Source organism: Embiotoca jacksoni, unplaced genomic scaffold, assembly GCF_022577435.1.
Source record: "Embiotoca jacksoni isolate LCO1_2020_lvr unplaced genomic scaffold, fEmbJac1.0.p SCAF_4, whole genome shotgun sequence".
NCBI classification, from domain to species: Eukaryota; Metazoa; Chordata; class Actinopteri; family Embiotocidae; genus Embiotoca; species Embiotoca jacksoni.
Genome location: NW_027185392.1, coordinates 7,490,357 through 7,510,412, shown reverse-complemented (window position 1 = coordinate 7,510,412; position 20,056 = coordinate 7,490,357). Strand labels below are relative to the sequence as shown.

Below are 20,056 nucleotides of genomic sequence, written 5' to 3'. Positions count from 1 at the left end.
AAGTACATTGTATTTGATCGTAGTATCAAACTTTAAAACATTGACTTTATATATCGAAGTCCTGCAGGTTCCCCCAGCTGGGTCCCACTTTAACTTTGGCCTTCAGCTTCACATACAGTTTCACTGCTGACTCCATCTCCCTCTTCACTATCTGTGCAACCTGACGCAAAGAGAAGCTCGGGTGAGCAAGACATGTTTCTCTATAAGCAAATACTCGGCAGACATACACGCACAAAAAAAACACAAAAAAAACACATTCCAAACACCAGTCGTGAATTTATAACCCTAACAGTAATTTTCCTACCTGTATGAGGTCTTCTTCTGTGGTTTCGTAGATGAGTTCGTCATGTAGCTGCAGGATGAAGTAGGCCCCTCTGCGTTGAGACGTCCCGGCTCGGCGCTGATTACGAACTGACACGATAACGGGACACGAGTCATTTACGGACTATAACCCGATGCCGCGGTCACCTCTCGTCTGCGTGCGGATGTTTCAGTCACCTGAGCGTCTGTGCTGGTGAGACGGGGGAGCTGCAGGGTAGGTTTTTCGTAGCCGTTTCTGGATGTTCACCGTGGCGAGTTTGACAATGTCAGCAGCTGATCCCTGCACGGTCGTGTTCACCGCCTGACGCTCCGCCTGAACGAGCGAAGGAGACACGGAGTTGAATGTGAATTAAAAAAAAACAAAAAAAAAAAACACCACACGAGTCACTCACACTTTACATATAAATTCTGGCGTACAAGTTTCGGATGGGCACGCGTGCTTACATGAGCTTTGACGTGTGCGTTGGTGCTGGTGATTCCAGATAGGTATCTCCGACGTCCCATCAGCGTGTGAACGTAGCCGTCCTTTACACACTTCTTCACGGTCTGTTTAAGAAACGCATTAATCCCTGAAACACACGACAGGACACTGATGTAACCGTATCAGAGTGGCAGTTTATGAGTAACTTTTGCTGTGTTTAATGGCCCTGTCACTGTTACAAACTCATTTTTGTTCTACATGTACACTTTGGTCAAAAAAAAAAAAATGGAAAAGAATCATTTACATTACAAACAACTGCAGATACTACAACCAATACACACGTAAACAAAAAATAATCGATACCCAGTATGTTCATCCCTGGACCAGGAAGCCATGAGTGGGATCAAACACTGGTCCAGTCTTTCATACTCAAGTTTGTGGACCGATTCGAGTACTCCGTACGGGTACTTGCAGCGCACTGCATGCCTCCATACTTGACCGTTGAAAAACAAATGCATCCAAAATAGTGAGTGTAAGTATCAAAGTTTGGCACCCAGCCCGAGTCCCAGTGAGCACTTATGAACCACGAGCTTGCGGAGAGACTTCGGCGCTGTGGCAGTTTCCAGAAAAAAGGTCACGCACCTTTGTATCTGGCTTTGAAGCTCTCGATGTAGCAGGCCGCATCGTTCTCCTCAATTCCCATTTGCTCCCCCAAAGACTTTGCTCCCATCCCGTAGATGATGCCATAGCAGATCTGCAAACAACAAACACATGTACACCCCGGTGACGTTACAGCTGAGAATCTGCGCGTGTCCACGTTATCTTCTCTCTGATAGTAGTACCTGTTTTGCCTGTTGTCTGAGGCCGTCCTGCACAGACTCTGGGTCGACACTTTTCCACTCGGCAGCGATGCAGCGAAACACGTCTGCTCCTCCGTTCAGCACCTTGTGAACACACACACACACACACACACACACACACACACACACACACACACACAGCTATTTCAGTCTCTTTGTTCAGTGATATATATTGATGTTACGTTTTGTTGCTGTGCCACTGACCTGCAGGAGGCGCTGATCCTTTGAGAGGTGAGCCAACACTCTCAACTCCAGCTGAGAGTAATCAGCAGCTAATATCATCCCACCTACAGTTCAGCACAGACAGACACAGCTGACGGAACAAAGCTACAGCCGGATGAGGTGATTATAAAGACAAAACAACTATATCATCACAGTAACCTGAAAAGGGAATGAAAGCATGTCTCATGCTGACAGAGAAGGCTGAGCCCGGTTCTGCAGGTCCAGCTGTAACTGAGGGCACCACAGATCGTCTCGTCTTTCTGAAACAACAGAGTAAAAGAAAATAATTATGGCAGTCCATCTAAATCTAAATCTAAATCTACAATTCCAAGTCACTTTTGTTTATCTTAACTCTTAACGTGGTCAACTTTGGAGAAACCTCATGAAATTAAGATTATTCCCAGCATAGCACAGCATGTTATTTCTTCAATAGGAGGCCTTTTTTTTTACTTCTGTTTGTATATCTATATCTATTTGTATATTGTATATAATATCTCCACTCCCTACAAAGTTTTACTTTTAATTTAAACCCATTTAAAACCCATTTAAAATGAAAGAAAGCAAGATTTAAATTATATTAACCTTTTGCACTGTGAAAATGATATACAATTTTTTTTAAAACAAGATGTGGCATTTACACTCCCCTGGTAAACAACACATAAACTACACGTTTTAACGTACAAGGTAATACTGCAGTATTCAAATACCCACACGTGTTTCTCAAACAATTGCACGTAATTTATCAAAAATTTGCAGATGCCAAAAATCTACAAGAGTGGAAACTATTAGTAAAGTTATGATTAGGGCAGTGTTTCCTGCACACTCTTTTGTTGACAGTAAAACACAGAGGTCATAGGTGTGGTGAACTTTGACCCAGAGAGGTTTTGACCTACCCTGGTTTGGTGATCATGTGGCAGCCGTCTTGTGAAGGTGGGCTCTCACCCACCAGAGTGGGCATGTAGATCTCAAAGTCTTTTGGGACATTCTGTATGTTGGGCTCAGTGAAGCATACTCTGCCTAAAAATAGAACAAACTGGGTCATTGCAGTCTTCATATTTACTACAGCTGAGATTATATTTGCTCAGTAGCAAGACTTCACTGGCATTAGGCGGTGGAGCATACGTATTGGTGTGTGTGGATGTGTTTTACCTGTGGCGGTGTGTGTCTGGGCGATGGGGTATATTCTGTCCATCTCCAGTGTGGAGTGATATTGCTTCTCCCTCTGCAGGGGGAACACCACTTTAGTCAACGCATTAGTGATCCGCCTCCACTCCAGAATGACACCCGGCAGCGGGTGCAGAGGACGAAGCTTCTCCAGAACATCCTGGTGCGGGATATGAACATCTTAGATCGAGGGAGGCAATTTGTGAAGAACAAAAACGACATCTGCATATATCGGCAATGGAAATTGGCCAAAAAAGTTACAGCTGCATATCCGATATCGACCAATCAACCAATCTTATATCCCGCAGCCCAAATAAAACAGTGTTTAGATGTGTCGGCAGTAATTTTGTACAGTGCTAAAGTATCCCACCTTGGTGGTGCTGAACTGCTTTCCAAGTCGTACTCTGCCACCACCTCTCCTGGTGTAGCCCAGAGTCTTCTTACTTTTTGATCCACCTACATCACCGTTGGGTGGCAGGTGGAGCTCCAAGAACAACACCTGCCGCATGAAGGTGAGGACAAATAAAAGCCCGAGTGTTACCAATGCTTTGTTCTAAATATGCTTGCACACGTCCGTCGTTGACCAATATGCGGTTTGATTCAAAGACATAGCGGTGTTACAGAAGTGGTCCCGGACCTGTGCTACGTCGTCGACGCTGGTGAGGGAGAAGCTGTGACCTGCCAGGCTGTAAGCTTCAGATTCCAGCGCTGACAGTTTGGCTTGCATCACCTGTTTTTGCCTCTCGCACTCTTCGACACTGAAGCCGACTCCATTCAATTCCAACAGGGCCAAGCAAACCTGGGAAGGCATCTCTGTGCTCCTGAATAAATCTGACATATAAAAACAGTTATGTTAAGAGAAGGCCTGAATACCGCACTCTCACCACAGGACTTGTAGAGTGTGAGCTTCTTTTACCCAGTGTGCCTTCTTTCTCTAACTGGCCTGCGAGATGGTTCATGACGGCGAGTATGAGCACACTCGTGGTCGCTGCCCTGACACGAGGACAGTGTGAGTGGGGATTCCCGAGTCCGTCCAGCAGAGGTAATTCTTCAGGACAGTAGACGGCTACCATGTTGGGGAGAGTCCTCTCCTCACTGCCGGGGTCCAGCAGCCAGCATGCGACCTGTTGTAACCATTAAAAACAAAGCTGCAATAAGAAGTTTGTTTCTGACATTTTATCACATTAAAAGGTACTTAGCTAAACAAAGTATTATATAGATATAAAATGTTGTTTTTAAGGGACCAATGTGCAGAACTTGTGATAACAGCTTCATTAAAAGTTTTCTTAAGGTCAAAGATTTTGTAGAAAAATGTAAGATCCTAATAATCATTGGAACAGCACTGTTCATACTTTTTTTTTTTTTTTTTTTTTAGCGTGGGAATGTTAAAATGGGCTCTACACAAAATCCCATTCAGTTTGTCTTTAGCAAAATCCATCTCGCGTGCGGTATTTCTGTGTTCTCACCTTTGAGTCTTCACAATTTCCCTCCAAGCTGATGCCACAGCTCAGCACCAGTCTCTTGTACACCTGGATGATGTCATACACAACTACCACGTTCTCTTTGTGAGCAGCTGACTGTCGGCTTAAACAGGCCTTCACCTGCTCCAGCCTCTCGCATATTGACAAATCCTCATCCAGCGGAGGAGGGGCCAGACTGGAGCTCAGACCTGAGGAGGAGCAGACAGACAGGCTGAACCAAGGAACTACTTTCTAGGCATCAACATGCATTTGTCTTTGTGATCAGTACCTTTGCTCTGCTCCTGCTGCAGAGATATATAGTAGGCATCTCTTGCTCCCCAGCAGACAGATACCCCAATCAATACAAGTCCGTCACTGTCCCTTACTGGAAACCCGTCAGCCTTGTTGAGCTTCTGATGAGCTGCTGACGCTGCACAGAAAACATGCATGGATGAGGAGACTGCATTCAACGCAGGCTATTTTAGGTTGTTTGCGTTGGAGCTGACTAAGCAGAACACAGGCGCGAAAAAAAAATTACCTCTACACAAATACTTGTCAGATGACGTGAGTGCACGGCTGGCAACAGTTTATTTCTTATCTTCCTGTAAGTGCTTCAGTTACCTCGCTTGTGTTTCCCTCCTATTTCCCCCTCAGGCTGCTGTCTGTGCTCCGTCTTTTCACAGGCCAAAGCCAGGGAGTAGCGCTGCTTGCTTTTCCACTCTTTAATGAAAGTGTCAAAGACACGCCTGTCACTCGCCACGTCTATGATAGAGAAGGTCCCGGAGTTGCTAGAACAAGGCGACGTATCCTGGGACAGCTGAAGGGTGAAGCCTTCGTGAGTCCTGGCCAATTCTGTGTCAGAGAGAGGCTTCGGCCAGGGGGAGGATGGAGAAGCAGCGTCTGGAGGAGGGCTGAGGTTTGTGTCGGCGTCTAGCGAAGGTTTGCTTTTGGAACTTGACCGTGGAACAGTAAGAGGGGAGTGAACAGATGAGGTGGTCAGTTTTACTCGTGGTGTGACAGGTGGAGTTTCCTGAGTCGGGGGAATAAGGTTCCCAGCAGAGCTCGGCCTTTCTGTTGGATCCTCATCATCGGGTCGTGAGGGTTGTCCCTTCTCAGAGACAGCCTCAGCAGCAGCAGATTGTTCCTCTTTTTTTCTGCCAGCTTGCATCGAGGACTGTGGGATCACGGGATCACCTGCTGTGTTTGCAGCAGCGGGGTGTGTTTGGGTGGCTGTGAGGCCTCCTGTTTTGTTTTGCCAGGACTGGTCAGACATACTCGGCCAGCGGTCAAAGATCTCCTGTAAAATTGGGCTGCAGTAAAGAGCACTTTCAGTTGAGGTCTGGACAGGTGGGTGTCTTAAAACCGCATTGTCTGATGTTGTCTTTTCTTGCTCTTCATTTCTTATCTTTACTGGTTTCCTAATTTCACCCTCGTCATTTATTGTTTCCTGTCTTCCACCTGGTTTCATGTCTTTTTGTGCATTATTATGCCGTTTAATTTGTTTTGTACAGCCTTGATTATTGCCATCCTTATCCCCGTCGTACTCAGTCGTAGTAGTAAGCTGTGACTGTGAATTTGACAGCTGTTCTTCATGCAGAACATGGTCTGTGTCTGGTTGTTGCACTGGATGATAGCCGTCCTCTTGGTCTATTTCAATTCTCTCTGTGAGTCTGAACAAACTCTGCCTCTCCAGAAAGTGCTCGCCGACCAGCAGCGAGTCACCCCACTCTGACAAGTTAAAGAAGGACTCGCCCCATTGGATTGCCTCCTGCTTCTCGGCTTCCTGGTTGGCGAGAATATCGCTGCGTCGTCTCTCCTGGGTTGATGGAAGAGGGCACTTGTCTCTGCCAGCCTGGCTGACCGATTCCTCTTCGTCTGATTGGTCGGGAACCCGGTGTGGGCTCAGACCTGCTAGCAGAGGGCTGTCATAAAGGCTGTCAAACAGGAAGCTGCTGCTTCTGTTAAGACTCTCAGAAGCAGCTTGATTAGCGCCGGGGGCGTCATCATTACGTGCACCTTCATCTTTATCCACGTTATCACCACCACCTGCGTCAGGAGAAATCTGTAGGAAAAAAAAAATCATATCGTCAGATTTTTAAAAGAGGTCAAATATTTCATATTCTCGACCATTTCAGTCTCTTACCTGGTGGCTGGTGTTAAGGATGAGCTCCATCTGGCTATCTGTGAGAGAAATATTGAATCTGGGTGATGCTTTGTCAGGGCCTTCAAGGCCATTTCTTCTCTCTGTGTTCTCCACCTGTTCTGCAGCTGCTTCCACTATTCCCACCTCTCTTACCGTTTGTGTTTCCACCAACTCATCCACACCTCTATCGCTCTCATCTCTGTGTCGGTATGCCTGCTGAACAATGATTCTCTCTGTCTGAGTGTCCAGTTCGAAGCTGTCACCGAAACTCTCCTCTGCCGCTTTAACGGCTCCATCTTCTTCCTCGTCTGTTTTATCTCCTGCGTACAGCTCAGGAGATGAAAACTTATCAACCTCTCCACCATCTGTCCTCCTTCGCTTTGCCTCAGGAGAGAGGATGGCAACAGAGGCAGGAGAGGCAGACAGAGGAGAGTCTGACATATTTGCATTTGTAGGTGCAGAAACACCAGGACGGGTCTCTTGGGCAGGACCGGGAGTGGGAACAGTTGTAGGCATCTGACCTGAAGGCACTGTCGAGTGTGATGTCTGTGCAGTCTCTAAATGATCTTGTAGGCTTTTCTCAGTTTGTATGGAGTGGAGGACTTTGCTTAAGGCTCTCGAGTGTTTCAGGATACCTGACTGCACCGGTGAGGCATTAAGCCCCACGTTACAGCCTCCCTTTGCTGTCCTTGTGGGGACATTTTTTTGTTCTACCCGTGATATCGGGGCTCTAAAACGCGGAGGCGGCATCGGAGGGGGTGAGGGCAGAGGCGGAGGCAGCGGGTGAGGCACAAGGCTGCATTCAATCTCAGCCAGCTCCTGTGTTAGGCTTCTTTCAGGAACAGGCCGATTTGCCTGATGGTTCTCTGGTCTGATAGAGGCAGTCCCTTTATTTGTTTCTCCTTTGTTTGGCATTGTTTTTTCGCATACTTCCCCTTCTTGGTCTGACCCCGTGTTCTCTTTTATTTCCCCTGCATTTTCTCTGTCATTTGCCAGTGATTTACTTGTCTCTGCTGTCGCCGTTTCTTTGCCTCTTTCCATTGGCTCTTCTTTGGCCTTTTGTTGGATTTCTGGTTCAGCCTCGTCTTCCTCTCTGGGCTCCTCCAATATCACTTCAGCTTCACACTTCTCCCGCTCTCTTCTGGCTTCTCTTTCTTCTCGTCTTTTTTTCCTCTCAGCCATCTGTTTCTTGCTTTTGAAATCTCCCTCTCTATGCTTGTCAGTAACTCCCCTTTTGATCTGTTGATGCCTTTTAGTAGTGTCTCTCTGCGCTTCATGCGAGCTGAGATACGAGTTACACGAGGTGTCTGAGTCCTCACTGTGATGGTCGTCGTGGCTGTTTACAGCAGGAGCCCCGGGAGTTAGTGTTGTTGGATCCCAATGAACTCCTAACTGGGCCAGGTCTTCTTGAAGAAGGAGCCTCGCCTCTGACACGATCTCGACGGCTGCTTCCTGTTCTGTCAGAGCCCGTCCACCGGAGACCCAGACGCAGCGGAGGCTTCGTCTCTCGGCTGCCTCTGTCTCACTCTCATCCACTGCACGCTTAGAGCTGATGAAGGCAGACAGTACAACACTGGCTTTATATCCGGAGTCAAAGTTTTCAGGAGATTACAACTTAGAGTGCAGGACTGACGTTACAGTTACAGAAGGTTAGGGTTCAAGAGGAGTTTACGATACTGTACCTGCTTCTATCACCTTGGCTTTTTCAAAATGAATGAAGGTGGTGCATCTTTGGGCAGTGTAATGCCTGTACACTTTAAACCACAAATTTATTTAAGTGGAAAACTTGATTTCAAGTGTACCGCTACTTTCTATACTTCAACTGTTTTTCCGCTAGTCTTGGAGTGTGATGTACTTCCAATTACGCTGTGTTGGCAGTGTAATTGTGGCTGCATCAGGATTCATCAGCATTACCTTTTTTTGATCAATTAAAGCTGATTTATTTGGATTATGCCGCTTTGCTGTCTCTCGACCTCTGTCTGTTCTCTACCAGGTACCACAGGTTCTGTTATTTAGGGTTTTTAAGTTTCGCCCTAAAATTAAATGTATTTCTTTAAACAAGTTCTTATTGTCTCATTTATTATTTTTTTATTTCTTTAAAACTAATTTATCTGCAAGTTATTAAAGCAGACAAATTCCCTTTTTTTTGTCTCATTTTGAGGTAAACTTGATCATTTTGCATTAAAACCTTATTTTTTGTCAGTGTCAGAGCAATTTCTTTTATGAATTAACTCTATAAATAAATAAATCTGTTATTTCTTAGAAGTACTGATATTGGTCAAGTCGAAATGAACAGAGGACACAGTGAGAGATGATGCACTATATTTACAAGAATCCAAACAACATGAATTTGCTGTTTAGGCCTTAAATAATTGTTTATGGGGTTTTTGGGATGTATGTGATAAGCTGATTTAGTTCTTTAGGTTAGTTGTTAAAAAAGTTCCAAATAAATGTCAGCATCTGCACTGCACAAACTAGGTGCTATGCTATGAACCCATCTGTTCTCGAGGGACAAATATCCTTCTTTTTTTTTATATGTTCCTATATCTTTTTTAAATAATAATATAACACAAACACACAAACACACACCTACCTCTTAAATGGGACCGCATTACGCAAGGCTTTCTCCACATCGGCTACAGTAGCCCTGGCTAGTTCTGCGACAGTACAGAGGCCCTGTGCGTAGAGCGCTCTGGCTCGCGTTGCATTCAGGAGGGAAACCCTGACCAAGTCGACCAGCTCCCTCTGGACTCCAAAGCTCAGCCTGGTCTGGTACTGAGACAACAGTAGCTCCATGTTGTACCAGCCCAGACGCTTGCAGAACACTCCCACCATACCTGAGGAGATGGGGAAAAAAGGTCTGAGAGTCTCCAGTCACTGAATTATCAATGTACTGCTTTTTCTTCTGTTTTTCTTTAGGTGTCCTGGTTTGTCAGCACAGATCATTGATAAAACAAAATACAATCAGTTAGATGGTGTCGAGTTTACCCAGAGAAACATTGTCTGAGACACATTTAAGAAACTAACCCTGATTTACACTCGGACCTAATAAACCATCTCACGGGACCTTGATGCAAAAGGAACACAAGCCCCTACGAATGACTGATACCTGATTCTAAATCATCAGCTAATCAAATAAAGTACATATTCTGCAAACGTATCAATCTAAAGTGTTCCTGCTTCTTCTTTTGAGTTACTATCCCTGTTAATGCCTTTCCTGTTTAATATAAATTCCTGTGCAGAATTTGCGTGCAGTGTACTTGACAGAGTAACATGTGCTCTGTTTAAATCCTCAGAGACGTTGTTGTACACAATGCATCCAAAATCACAGCTTCAGCTTGCCAACATTCTTTAAGTGTGTACCTGCATATGTGGAAGCAGACTGCTGGAGAGACTGTAACTGCCCACGATTGCAGTTGTATTTGGATGCAACAGTTCCCAAAGGCACCTCATTGACCAGATCCTGCAGCACAAGAGTGGTGAAAAATCTGAGAGGAGATGAAAAAAAAAAAAAGACAAGGAGGTGAATGAGAATGGAAGACCCCAGCTAATCAAACATTTCAACTTTTAGTAGATACATCCTTCAGGTTTTTTTTAGCTTATGTCTCTTTCTCCTCTGAGTCAGCTTCCATCCAAAGGTCAGATCATTGTGCAAACAATAAACACATGAACAAGATATTGTAACTCAATATTAAACCCTAATCCAACGATAAACACTGCAAAGTTCATTTGATGTTTAATACATCAGATTTTAATCAACTGCATTATGACAGGTTCTCGTCCAAAACAGACTTTTCTAAGTGTCATAAAGGTACCTTTAATACAGGGAAGTTGTGTTGAATTAAAGTAAATTGCTCAGCTGTCAGTAAAACTAAAAGCTGTGAGTGTATTTGTTTGGAATATTAAATTAAGTAAGTACTTCCAAGTCGCATGTTGTTAAATGTTTTTTTTAATATATAATTCTCACGTTTTTTATTTCTGTTGGTGATTTTTTTTTTTTTTTTTTTTTTTTAAAAGTTAAACAGGAGAAAACTAAAGGTCAATAGAGATCATTAAATGATGTACATACAGCTTGCGTAACTAACATTAACATGTGTTTTACCGTTTATGAATAGCCATCTGTCTGTGCTGCTTTTCTGTCTTGGCGACAACTTTGCCGCCGACAGATCGAGCGAGGAAGCCTTCCTGGACGCCGACCAGTTCTGCTACTCTCTTCATCGATGACGACAGCTGCTCCCACAGACAGAAGAACTGATACCAGTCTATCGTCGTCCACTCAGCGTACAGCGGAGTGATCTGAAGAGATATCGGCCACCGAATATAAAACACTATGCTGTGGAGGACTGGTGTACAGATGACGGTTAGAATAAGGATTTACCTACTGTTAGGTGTGTATTAGAAAGGTTAAAGGGGGAGCAGATAGTCAACAGACATTCTTTAAATAAACTATAATATAATGTGTACCAAATATAGAATGTGCAAATCATTCTCCAGTACAAAGCTCTTCATGGCCCGCTGGAGATCTGCAAATATTCCCAGAGCCTCAGGAGGAGAGAGGGAGGAAGAAAGGGTGGCGGCACCAAGCTGGGTTGGACAGTACCGCTCATCTGTATACGAAGAGACATGAGAGGATGAACAGAAATTAATTCATGGCAGGCTCAAGTGATTTACTGTGAGGTACAAAATCAAAGAAAAAAGTGCATTTTCTTTTCTTTACGACCAATGTATTTCTTAATTGTTAGAATAATTGTTACCATCACAGTACCGGAGGTCAACTCATAATATAGCAGTGATATTTAGTAAAGCATGAATATAGCAGATAATAAGGTGGCACTGTGACGATTGTAGCTTTACCTCCTCCTTCCTTTTTAATACTAATGAATTCATTCTCCATCAGCCACTCAACACAGGCCTCAATAGCTCCTTTGTTGGTGTCTTCATTCGACTCTTTCTTGCCGTCACATTTCACACTGGCAGCCAGAAGTGAGCACGAAGCATACAATCTCACATCCTGTGGTGTGCTGGCTACACCTCCGACAATTATCTGCGAGTCAGAAGGATGTGAATAAAAGACATAAAACACTAATAGACATCTTGATTCAGCTGCTTGTTTTAACTACCTTAACCATGCATGATATTAAATGGTGGGATATCTACTGCAAAAGCAGGAACTAATCTGAACCATCAACATTAATCATTTCCTTTATTGCTAATTTAAGTTGATACCTCCAGGATGGCTCGCAGCATGCTAGTGGTGACACCTTCGCCTTCTCTTCTCACCAGGCAGCTGCTGATTGGCTGAAGAACACCCTTAAGGAGACTAATACCTTTCTGGCGCTCTGCCTGTTTACACACCAGCACACTTTCACCTAAAGGGGAAGAACAAAAGGATGTGATGGCAAGGAAAACAGTAGTTTTTAATTAATATTTCAAGAAAAAGAAGCCGTTACTCAATACCGACTGTAGACACCCATCTGTACCTTTAGTGTCCACTCCTTTTCTCCCCGCTCGTCCAGCCATCTGTTTGTATGTGAGCGGGTCCAACAAGTGTCCATTGAAAGTAGGGGTTCTGATGATGACCCTGCGAGCTGGTAGATTAACACCTGAAGAAAGAGTAGAGGTGGCAGCCAGGACTCTGACCATGCCCTGACGAAAAGCTCCCTCCAGCACGTCCCGCTCATCAAATGTCAAACCTGCAGAGTCAAACCATGCCTCTTTTACATAATGAAAAAAAAGCAGTTTCATTTAGTCAAGAGGGTTGAAGGGTGTATGCGCTCACCAGCGTGGTGGAAGGCCACCCCCCATGGCACGGTGCGCTGCAGGATGGGGTCTAAGCCGGCCGGAGTTCGTCTCAACTGGGCCATTACGTCCACGAGTCCCTCCAGATGCAGACACACCGGCTGGGGTTCAGCTTCACCCTGACGATCTGAAAAATAAAAACACACCACAATCTAAACTTTCATACACAGTTCTTTATAGTTTTACTTCTACAAACAAAACAAAAATTGTGAATAATATCACAAACGAAAATGCTTTAAAACAAGCTGCAGTTTTACTCCATCTCACCATGAAATACAATTATGTGGTAAATATTTGTATTCAGATTTCACGTACCCGTATGTCTGAGGTTGTAGAACTCTCTGGCGATGGTGTCGGCCAGTTTCTCACACCAGTTCTTTGAGGGGCAGAATAGCAGCACAGAGTGACCCTCTCTCACTGTCTCATAGCACAAGCTCACAATGTGGTCATCGTCACCCTTTAAGGAGTAAAGAGTTCGTATTACTGGTCATGAGAGAGAAGGCATCAGTCATGATAACACACTCACACTGGATCATGTCTGGACTTCTACTCCGTCTCAGTTACCTTAATGACGAGTGCAGGGGTGAACTGCCGGACCGCAGAGAGGCTCTTGTCGTAGAAGTTGCAGCCCACCTTGAGATGCTCCTGCAGGGGTACGGGTCTGTAGTCTGTCTGGTAGAGCTCTGCACCTAACCAGCTTGCCAGGAGTGAGAGGTTTGGCAAAGTGGCACTCATACCTATTATCTGTACACCATCAGAAAGAGACCTGTAGAAAGACTGATTAACACATTTTGCAGAGGGATATGAAACAGTGTACATCCAGAAAGAGTTGTTAGACCAACAGACACAGACCCTGTGGTGTTCTGCTTCTGAGCGATGAAGCGGATTTTGGTCAAGAGCAATTCGAGCAGGTATCCTCTTCCAGAATCTCCAACCATATGTAACTCATCTACCACCACCATACCTAGCAACACAAAAATAACAAACCTTAAATTAATTCTCTATCATCAGTATTTATGAATACACACTAAAAGGGCATCAACCAGAGCTGTCTTTCTATGTTCATTTTATGCCACTATTAAAGTATAAGCCTAATTATAGTTCGATAATGCACCTCAGGAAGAAGAAGAGCCATGTATATGTATCACCTTGAATATGTAAAATGACCACAGGCAGGTGATTATGCAATCATGTTTATAGGACCAAGCTGCAACTATTAAGTATTTTCTATTAGAATGTATTTTATTGCTTTTTTTTTTTGAGACGTCAAGGTGAAGTCTTGTTACCTGCTTTGTCCAACAAACATTTCAAAACTCAGATATGTTCAACTTAGAGGGTTGTAAAGCAGAGCACAGCGGGAAACCGTCATACTAAAGAAGCGGCACTCAGCAAATGTTTCACATACATTTTCTGTCAACTGGTTAACTGGTAAATTGACTAATTGTTTCAGCTCTACACACAATTATAACAGATGCATTACCTAGAAGACCCATATTATCCTCTTCAATGAGTCTGTTGATGAGAGAATTGGCTTTTTCTATGGTGCAAACCGCGACATCCAGTGCTGTGAAGCCTCCAGCAGCCGAGGTGCTGCCCATGTAGCCCTCCACACGAACGCCCGCCTCCTCAAAGACACTCTGCAGGGTAACAGATACAAATATGTGCAATTAAGATGTACACACAGACACACAAACAAAACATTGTCCACAGCACCATGCAGGAATTTTTGTGTCCACTTTTCCCTCACCTGAAGGTAGTGCATCTTTTCTTTGGCCAGAGAGACAAATGGCAGAATGAAAAGAGCTTTTCTTTTGGTCTCCAACACTCGCTTCATCAGCAGCAGCTCGGACACCAGAGTTTTCCCTGCACTGGTAGGTGCTGAAACGCCAGAAATAAATGGTAAAAACAGAACAACGGTGACAGGCGCCACTTTGTAGAGAGATGTTCGGGTTCTTACCAGAGTACACCAGGTTACCTCCCTGCAGCACCTGCCCAACAGTGAGGCACTGAGCCTGCCACTCGAACATCCGAGTCACTCCGTGTTTCTGGTATCGCTTAAGGACGGGCTTTGGTAATCCCCAGCTGGACAACAGCAGCTTTTCACTTTGCTCCACGGGAGCACACAAGGCAATGCCTGCAGTAGAGCACAAGGTACTTCACACACATGGTTTTAAATCAAGCACAAGTTTGATTTGAAGGTCCAGTGTGGAGCATTTAGGGGAATCTATTGGCAGAATTTCACACAATATTCAGAACTATATTTTCATTCGTGTACAAATACCTGAATCTAATCATCTTTGTGTTTTTTCTTTACCTTTGAATGAGCCTTTTATATCTACACAGGAAGCAGGTAATCTTCCATAAAGCGCACCATGTTGCACAGCTGGTGCTAGATTGGATCAGCAGGAGGGACGCTCTGCCTGTGATTGGTTGTTACGTCGCAGAAGGTGAGCGTTCGGGATAGGGACCAGTTGATTAACAGTGAAACAACCTATAGCAGCAGCGTACAGTTCAGGGCGTGTGTCCCTCCGGCTGATCCAATCTAAACAGCCACCGCAATGCACAAAAGAACAAATTAAAAACTGTCTCTAGACGGGGTTTTCACATTTTTCGTAGATTCCCTCCTTTAAGTATGGTGACAAAGTGCATTTTACATGGGAAAGAAAAATCACATTTCCAGGTGAACACAAGGAACACAATCTCATTGGATGTAATTCAGCTAAATTATACAATCTGCTTTTCCTTGGGATCATTTAATTAAAAGTGTTTTTTGGACACACCACTTAAGGACAGTAGAAATTGAAATAATAGGATCATTCTTTATTAAAAGGTCTTGAAGGCCTGACTTGAAGAGGGTCTGGGCATCAAATCTGATTTCAAGACCTTTATTATTTGTTTTCTGCTTATGTTACACGTGTATTTTGGTACAGTGTTCTGTCAATTTAAAATACTTTAGTGGTTGCCTTTGAGGGAATGGCGCACCTTACGTTCTTCTCAGTTTAACCCGTCCATGCAAGCGTATCATTTCTGAAGATATAATAAAGAATAATAATATCTGACTCCACTGGGAACCCTGGTCTGCATTGCCTTTACAGAACACAACGGCAAGATTGCACTTATAACACTTACAAGTTGGAAGTTTCTGAATTAAGGTGGTAACAAATTACTACCACACTGGACTCGACGTGAAAGAGATCAATAACAGATCATGTGAAAACAAAAAAGAGGTTTTAAAGGCTGTGCTTAAAATACTTCACCTGGCTGAGGTGGCGTGTCGCTGACTGTGCTGATCTCTAAGCCGCTGGGGACTGTGAGCACAGAGGCGGACTGATTCTGTAACGACTGCTGGAGTTTGGCCCTCTTCGTAGCTGCTGCTAGGCGGTTGGGGCTAAACAGGATATAGTCCCCGGACACATCCGGAGGTGGATCAGCGTTCTTGCAGGACCCACGTTTGTCTTTGCTACAAGGAGACCTCTTTCTTCTGGGCCTCTGTCTGAGAAACAGCGCAGAGTCACAAAATCAAATGTTTATAAATTGAAGTGAAATAAACACTGGACAGTAATGTTTAGTTCAGACTTACATGCCAGAGCCGCCTGCTTGCTGACTATTCTGTATTTCTTGACAAGGTAGAACGCCGACACAAGCAGAAGCAGGCTTGTTGTTTTCTGGACCCCTGACCTCGCTGAAGAGAAGCTTCTGAGCGAGGTCTTTGCAGTCAGGTCCCCCCCCATGTCTCTTACGATTCCCTCTATGCTCACACACTCCTTCCTGGGGGAGAGGAGCTCTCCGGGGTCTTTGGTCTGGGGGCCGAGGAGGTGCTCTGTCCATGATCTTTACCGTGTGACTGTCCTTTTTACTGTGTGTGGCCTGTGGAAGGGGCCCGACGGGAGCGAAGGACGCTGACGATGCTTGTACTTCCTGAGCATGTCGGTCTAAGGTTGTTGTGCAAACATCAGGCTTGACGGAATCAACAACATCCAGCGCCTGCAGCATCTCTTCATCAAGAGCAAAAGTTGATTCGCCCTGCAGAAGCACAGCTCCTCCACCCTGAGACAGAAACTCGTACAAGTCATCAGTGTCATGTCGATGAAAAAGATGACAGAGATTAAAAGACAACCTCTCTCTCTCTCAAGCTGTCAAACTCACCATGTGGTTGTTTCTGCGTGTGGTCTGTGATCTATTTGTTTTGTCTGACAGGTTGCAGGTTTTCTGAAACGCTGTGTCTCCTTCTGGTGGCTCCTCGTGAGCTTGGAAGCTGTGCTCAGAAGAAAGTAGATTCGTAACAGGTATGACTTGTATTAATCATATTAGAAATGTCATGTTGAGACATTGAATATGTCTCCAGGAAACCTTAAAAACTTGGTCCTGATTCTTCTAAATCAGTCCGCAACATGAATACAGTGAAAATGTGTTAACGTACCTGCTTTTCTTTTTGATCTGGTGCTGTCCCATGTAGCTTTTCTTTCTCACAGGACCCTTGGTGCTCATACTGACCAAGTTGTACAGGTGTTGACAAACACCGGAGTAGGTGGATGTTAGTTAACATGACATAAATCTAACTCTTGACACGGGCTTATAAACTAAGTTTCATGTTTATCCAAACAATCGTCAGCGTCGATTTAATTATTTTGGCTGCTAAGTATAAACTATTGGTTTGGCAGCGCAAACCAAATCTGTAATCAAAAAGACCGCCGGAGTGCCACCCGGTGTTTCACTAAAACTGTCCGGCGGAATAGATTCTCAGCGTACTACGGTTCCCATGTGCTACAACTATTACTACCAATACTGCTACTACTACTACAACCATTATTAATAATGACAGAAATACTAATCTATTAATACTAAATAGTGATTCTTTTTTTTCTTTTTCTTTTTTTTAATTAAAAACTGCCTTTGTTAATTAAACATGTGGTTGTTTTTGGCCAAACTGGCATTTCATTGTATTGTATAATTTTGAAAAGTTGTACAATTATTCAATTATACCGTTTCAAAAAAAATAGACAAAAAGCCTATTATAGGAAAATAGGTGGATGAATACAGTTTGAGCGGGATACACAGTGTAAATGCACTTTTATGATTCAAATATTTCATTTCCTAATTTTCTTTGGCATAAATAAGCTATTCATATTAAAATATAATAGCCTACCATTTATAAACTATAAATAATGAATTGTATGGTGAAAACATTCTCTCTGAACTGTCAGTGTTAAGTAATATTTATAAACACAGAACTTTTTGTGGAAGTGATTTGATACATTGATTTTTACTAATATTAATAAAGTTTTTGTCAAGTAAACAGGAAGGTTTATGGACAAATAATCAATAGTAAACGTTCAAAACTTGGTTTTGAGTCATAAACCTTACACATTTTTAAAAGACATTCATAGTGTTTCATCAACAAAAATGTATTTTAAAAGACATTCATAGTGTTTCATCAACAAAAATGTAATTTCGACAGTCAAAATCAATAACAAAATTGTTTTATTAACAAACTGACGCGGCCCTTTCCTTCATCTCGAACGGCCCGTAGTCTGCCTGGTAGATGTTCAGGGCATTCTGCAGGGAGATTATACTGGACTCATGTTTTAAGCACACTGGGGTTTCAGCTTGAGTCAGTTTCCTTCCTCAGTAGTGCATTATCCATTATATTAGTGAAAGTTTTAACATGCCTCGTTATTTTTAAGAGCAATTTGTAATGTATGGGGGATTTTAGTGGAACACTAAGGCTTGTGCCACAATAAAAGCCACTGTAAAACAATATAAAACCACACAGTGCTGATAGTCTCTTAAGTCATAATGTCACAGGCATAATGGTACAGTGGTTAGTGCTGGTGCCTCTCAGTGAGAAGGTCATTGTTTCCATTGCTGCTGTAGACAAGCATGTCAAGTCCAAACAATTTTATTTTGTTAAAAATATGAAAAGAAAGGCATATTGTTGGAAATATGAAAAAAAAAACATACACATGATGTCATTGAAAATATTAATATAAGTTATACCATAGCATGTAGTATTATTTAAAACGTTGTCCAAACTACAAAAAAAAAAAAAAGTATTTTGAACGTGCTACAGTATGACTTTTATGTCATATTTTGGACGACATGCTATAGTAGGACTTTTTGGACACCACAGGCACATCGATCAACAAAAACAAATTCTTATGATAACTTTTAATTCCAAACATGTAAAGAGGGCACAGACTCAATTTCAAGTCGGTCCGACAAAATCTGAAGGAGGAGTTTGTTGAAGTACAACATGTGCAAATCGCCAAAAATGGCAACTAAATTCAAAATGATGGACTTCCTGTTGAGTTGACCTAACGGTGCAATGTAACTTTTTTTTGTACGTCTAGGTGTGATACACATGTCCACCGAATTTCATGCATGTAGGTAAATGGAGCCGGGGCATCTGTTTAGGGGGCGCTAGCGAGCCATTTGGCCACGCCCACTCGCGACTCCACTAAAATACCAAATTTTTCGCTGGGAGAGACGGGTGTACCAACTTTCATGAGTTTTTGAATATGATAAAGCCTCCAAAAATGCAGTTGTTTACGGAGAATCATAATAATCACTTGGATAACAACAGGGCTTTCGCACCATCGGTGCTCGGGCCCTACTAATAGACAGTAGAATAACAAATAACAAAAGTATAAAATAAGTAAATAAATAAAATAAAATTACATAAACATAGCTGGATTTAAATATATACATTCTCTTGATGCAAAGATATCATAGGAGAAAGATATATATAGTTTATAATGAACTCAAAATTGTGATTTTCATTTTCGAAATATGTAATAACATTTTTACATTCAATTTTAATATCTACATTTTACCCATTATATAATCTTCCATTCTACACCAGAAAATAATTGAATGTGTGCAATGGTAAAATAAATGTATTCATGATTCTGGTTCATTATTACAGAAATTACATTTGTTTTCTATATCTGCCACTTGGCGGCTTCGGAGTTGGAAAGCAGCATCACCGGCGTCGCTGCGCGTACATCGTTTCCACAAAAACCCATGCACACCAAATCCTATCCGTTCACTTGCAACAAAAAAAAACCAATGCGGACAGTCTGTTCCAAACATTTGATTTGAGGAAAAAAATATCTAATTTTCCTGCAGTCTGAACTCAGCCTTACCTTTGAATAATAAAAAAAAAATGAACAGAAGCAACATTGGCCAAAATAATCATGTTGCCAAAAGTTAGTCTGTAAATGAAAGCTCGCCAGCAACTATTAAAGTTAACAGTTGCTGGTTAGCTTTAATCTAACAGTTCGTTAGAGCACGGAGCTAGACTTAATTGCACTAATTAAATGGGAGTCCCTCAATCACCCACCACACCAGCTACCAGGGTTGCAACAGCCGACCAATTAAATTTCCTTAAACAGCCCTGCATTTACATACCGTCTAAAAGAAAGAAAAGTCACAAAGGGTGGCAAACATCATAAATACTTTTTTTTTTTAAATTAGAAAAACATTATATCTTAACAGTAAGCACACGGGCTACACCGAATATTTTAAGACTCACAAAGATCATGAAATTTGCGTAGTTTAGGGACGGTCAATCTTGACTCCTCTCATCTTCTCTGCTCTTGTTTTGTTTAGAAAGTGACAGTTGCTCATTGTTAAAATTGCAATTGTACCGGCCTCGGTGACACGT

The 20,056-nt window shown here is 43.0% G+C and overlaps 1 protein-coding gene across 1 annotated transcript; it reads right to left on the bottom strand.

The window, feature by feature from the left end:
* Positions 1 to 28: 28 nt before the first annotated feature.
* polq (polymerase (DNA directed), theta) lies at positions 29 to 16,951 on the bottom strand. The gene is made up of 35 exons (XM_069166762.1): positions 16,811 to 16,951; positions 16,537 to 16,645; positions 15,971 to 16,437; positions 15,648 to 15,883; positions 14,348 to 14,524; positions 14,138 to 14,268; positions 13,871 to 14,027; positions 13,243 to 13,354; positions 12,955 to 13,156; positions 12,706 to 12,847; positions 12,371 to 12,517; positions 12,072 to 12,284; positions 11,818 to 11,960; positions 11,446 to 11,635; positions 11,056 to 11,198; positions 10,694 to 10,887; positions 9,955 to 10,079; positions 9,185 to 9,428; positions 6,592 to 8,140; positions 5,070 to 6,510; positions 4,738 to 4,878; positions 4,455 to 4,657; positions 3,905 to 4,112; positions 3,626 to 3,819; positions 3,359 to 3,487; positions 2,974 to 3,148; positions 2,718 to 2,841; positions 1,984 to 2,084; positions 1,807 to 1,889; positions 1,585 to 1,686; positions 1,385 to 1,496; positions 766 to 890; positions 499 to 634; positions 305 to 411; positions 29 to 160 (listed from the first exon to the last, which is right to left on the bottom strand). Exons 1-35 carry the CDS (start codon positions 16,876 to 16,878, stop codon positions 47 to 49), a joined length of 8,244 nt encoding a protein of 2,747 aa, XP_069022863.1. The 5' UTR covers positions 16,879 to 16,951; the 3' UTR covers positions 29 to 46.
* Between the last annotated feature and the right edge of the window lie 3,105 nt (positions 16,952 to 20,056).

Excerpts from the sequence above, each read along its gene's own strand:
- polq (XM_069166762.1), bottom strand. The coding sequence starts at position 16,878 with ATGAGCACCAAGGGTCCTGTGAGAAAGAAAAGCTACATGGGACAGCAC. Across the intron at positions 3,488-3,625 it reads GCGTCGACGACGTAGCACAG|GTGTTGTTCTTGGAGCTCCA; the intron begins GTCCGGGACCAC and ends TTCATGCGGCAG. Across the intron at positions 412-498 it reads TCACCAGCACAGACGCTCAG|TTCGTAATCAGCGCCGAGCC; the intron begins GTGACTGAAACA and ends TTATCGTGTCAG.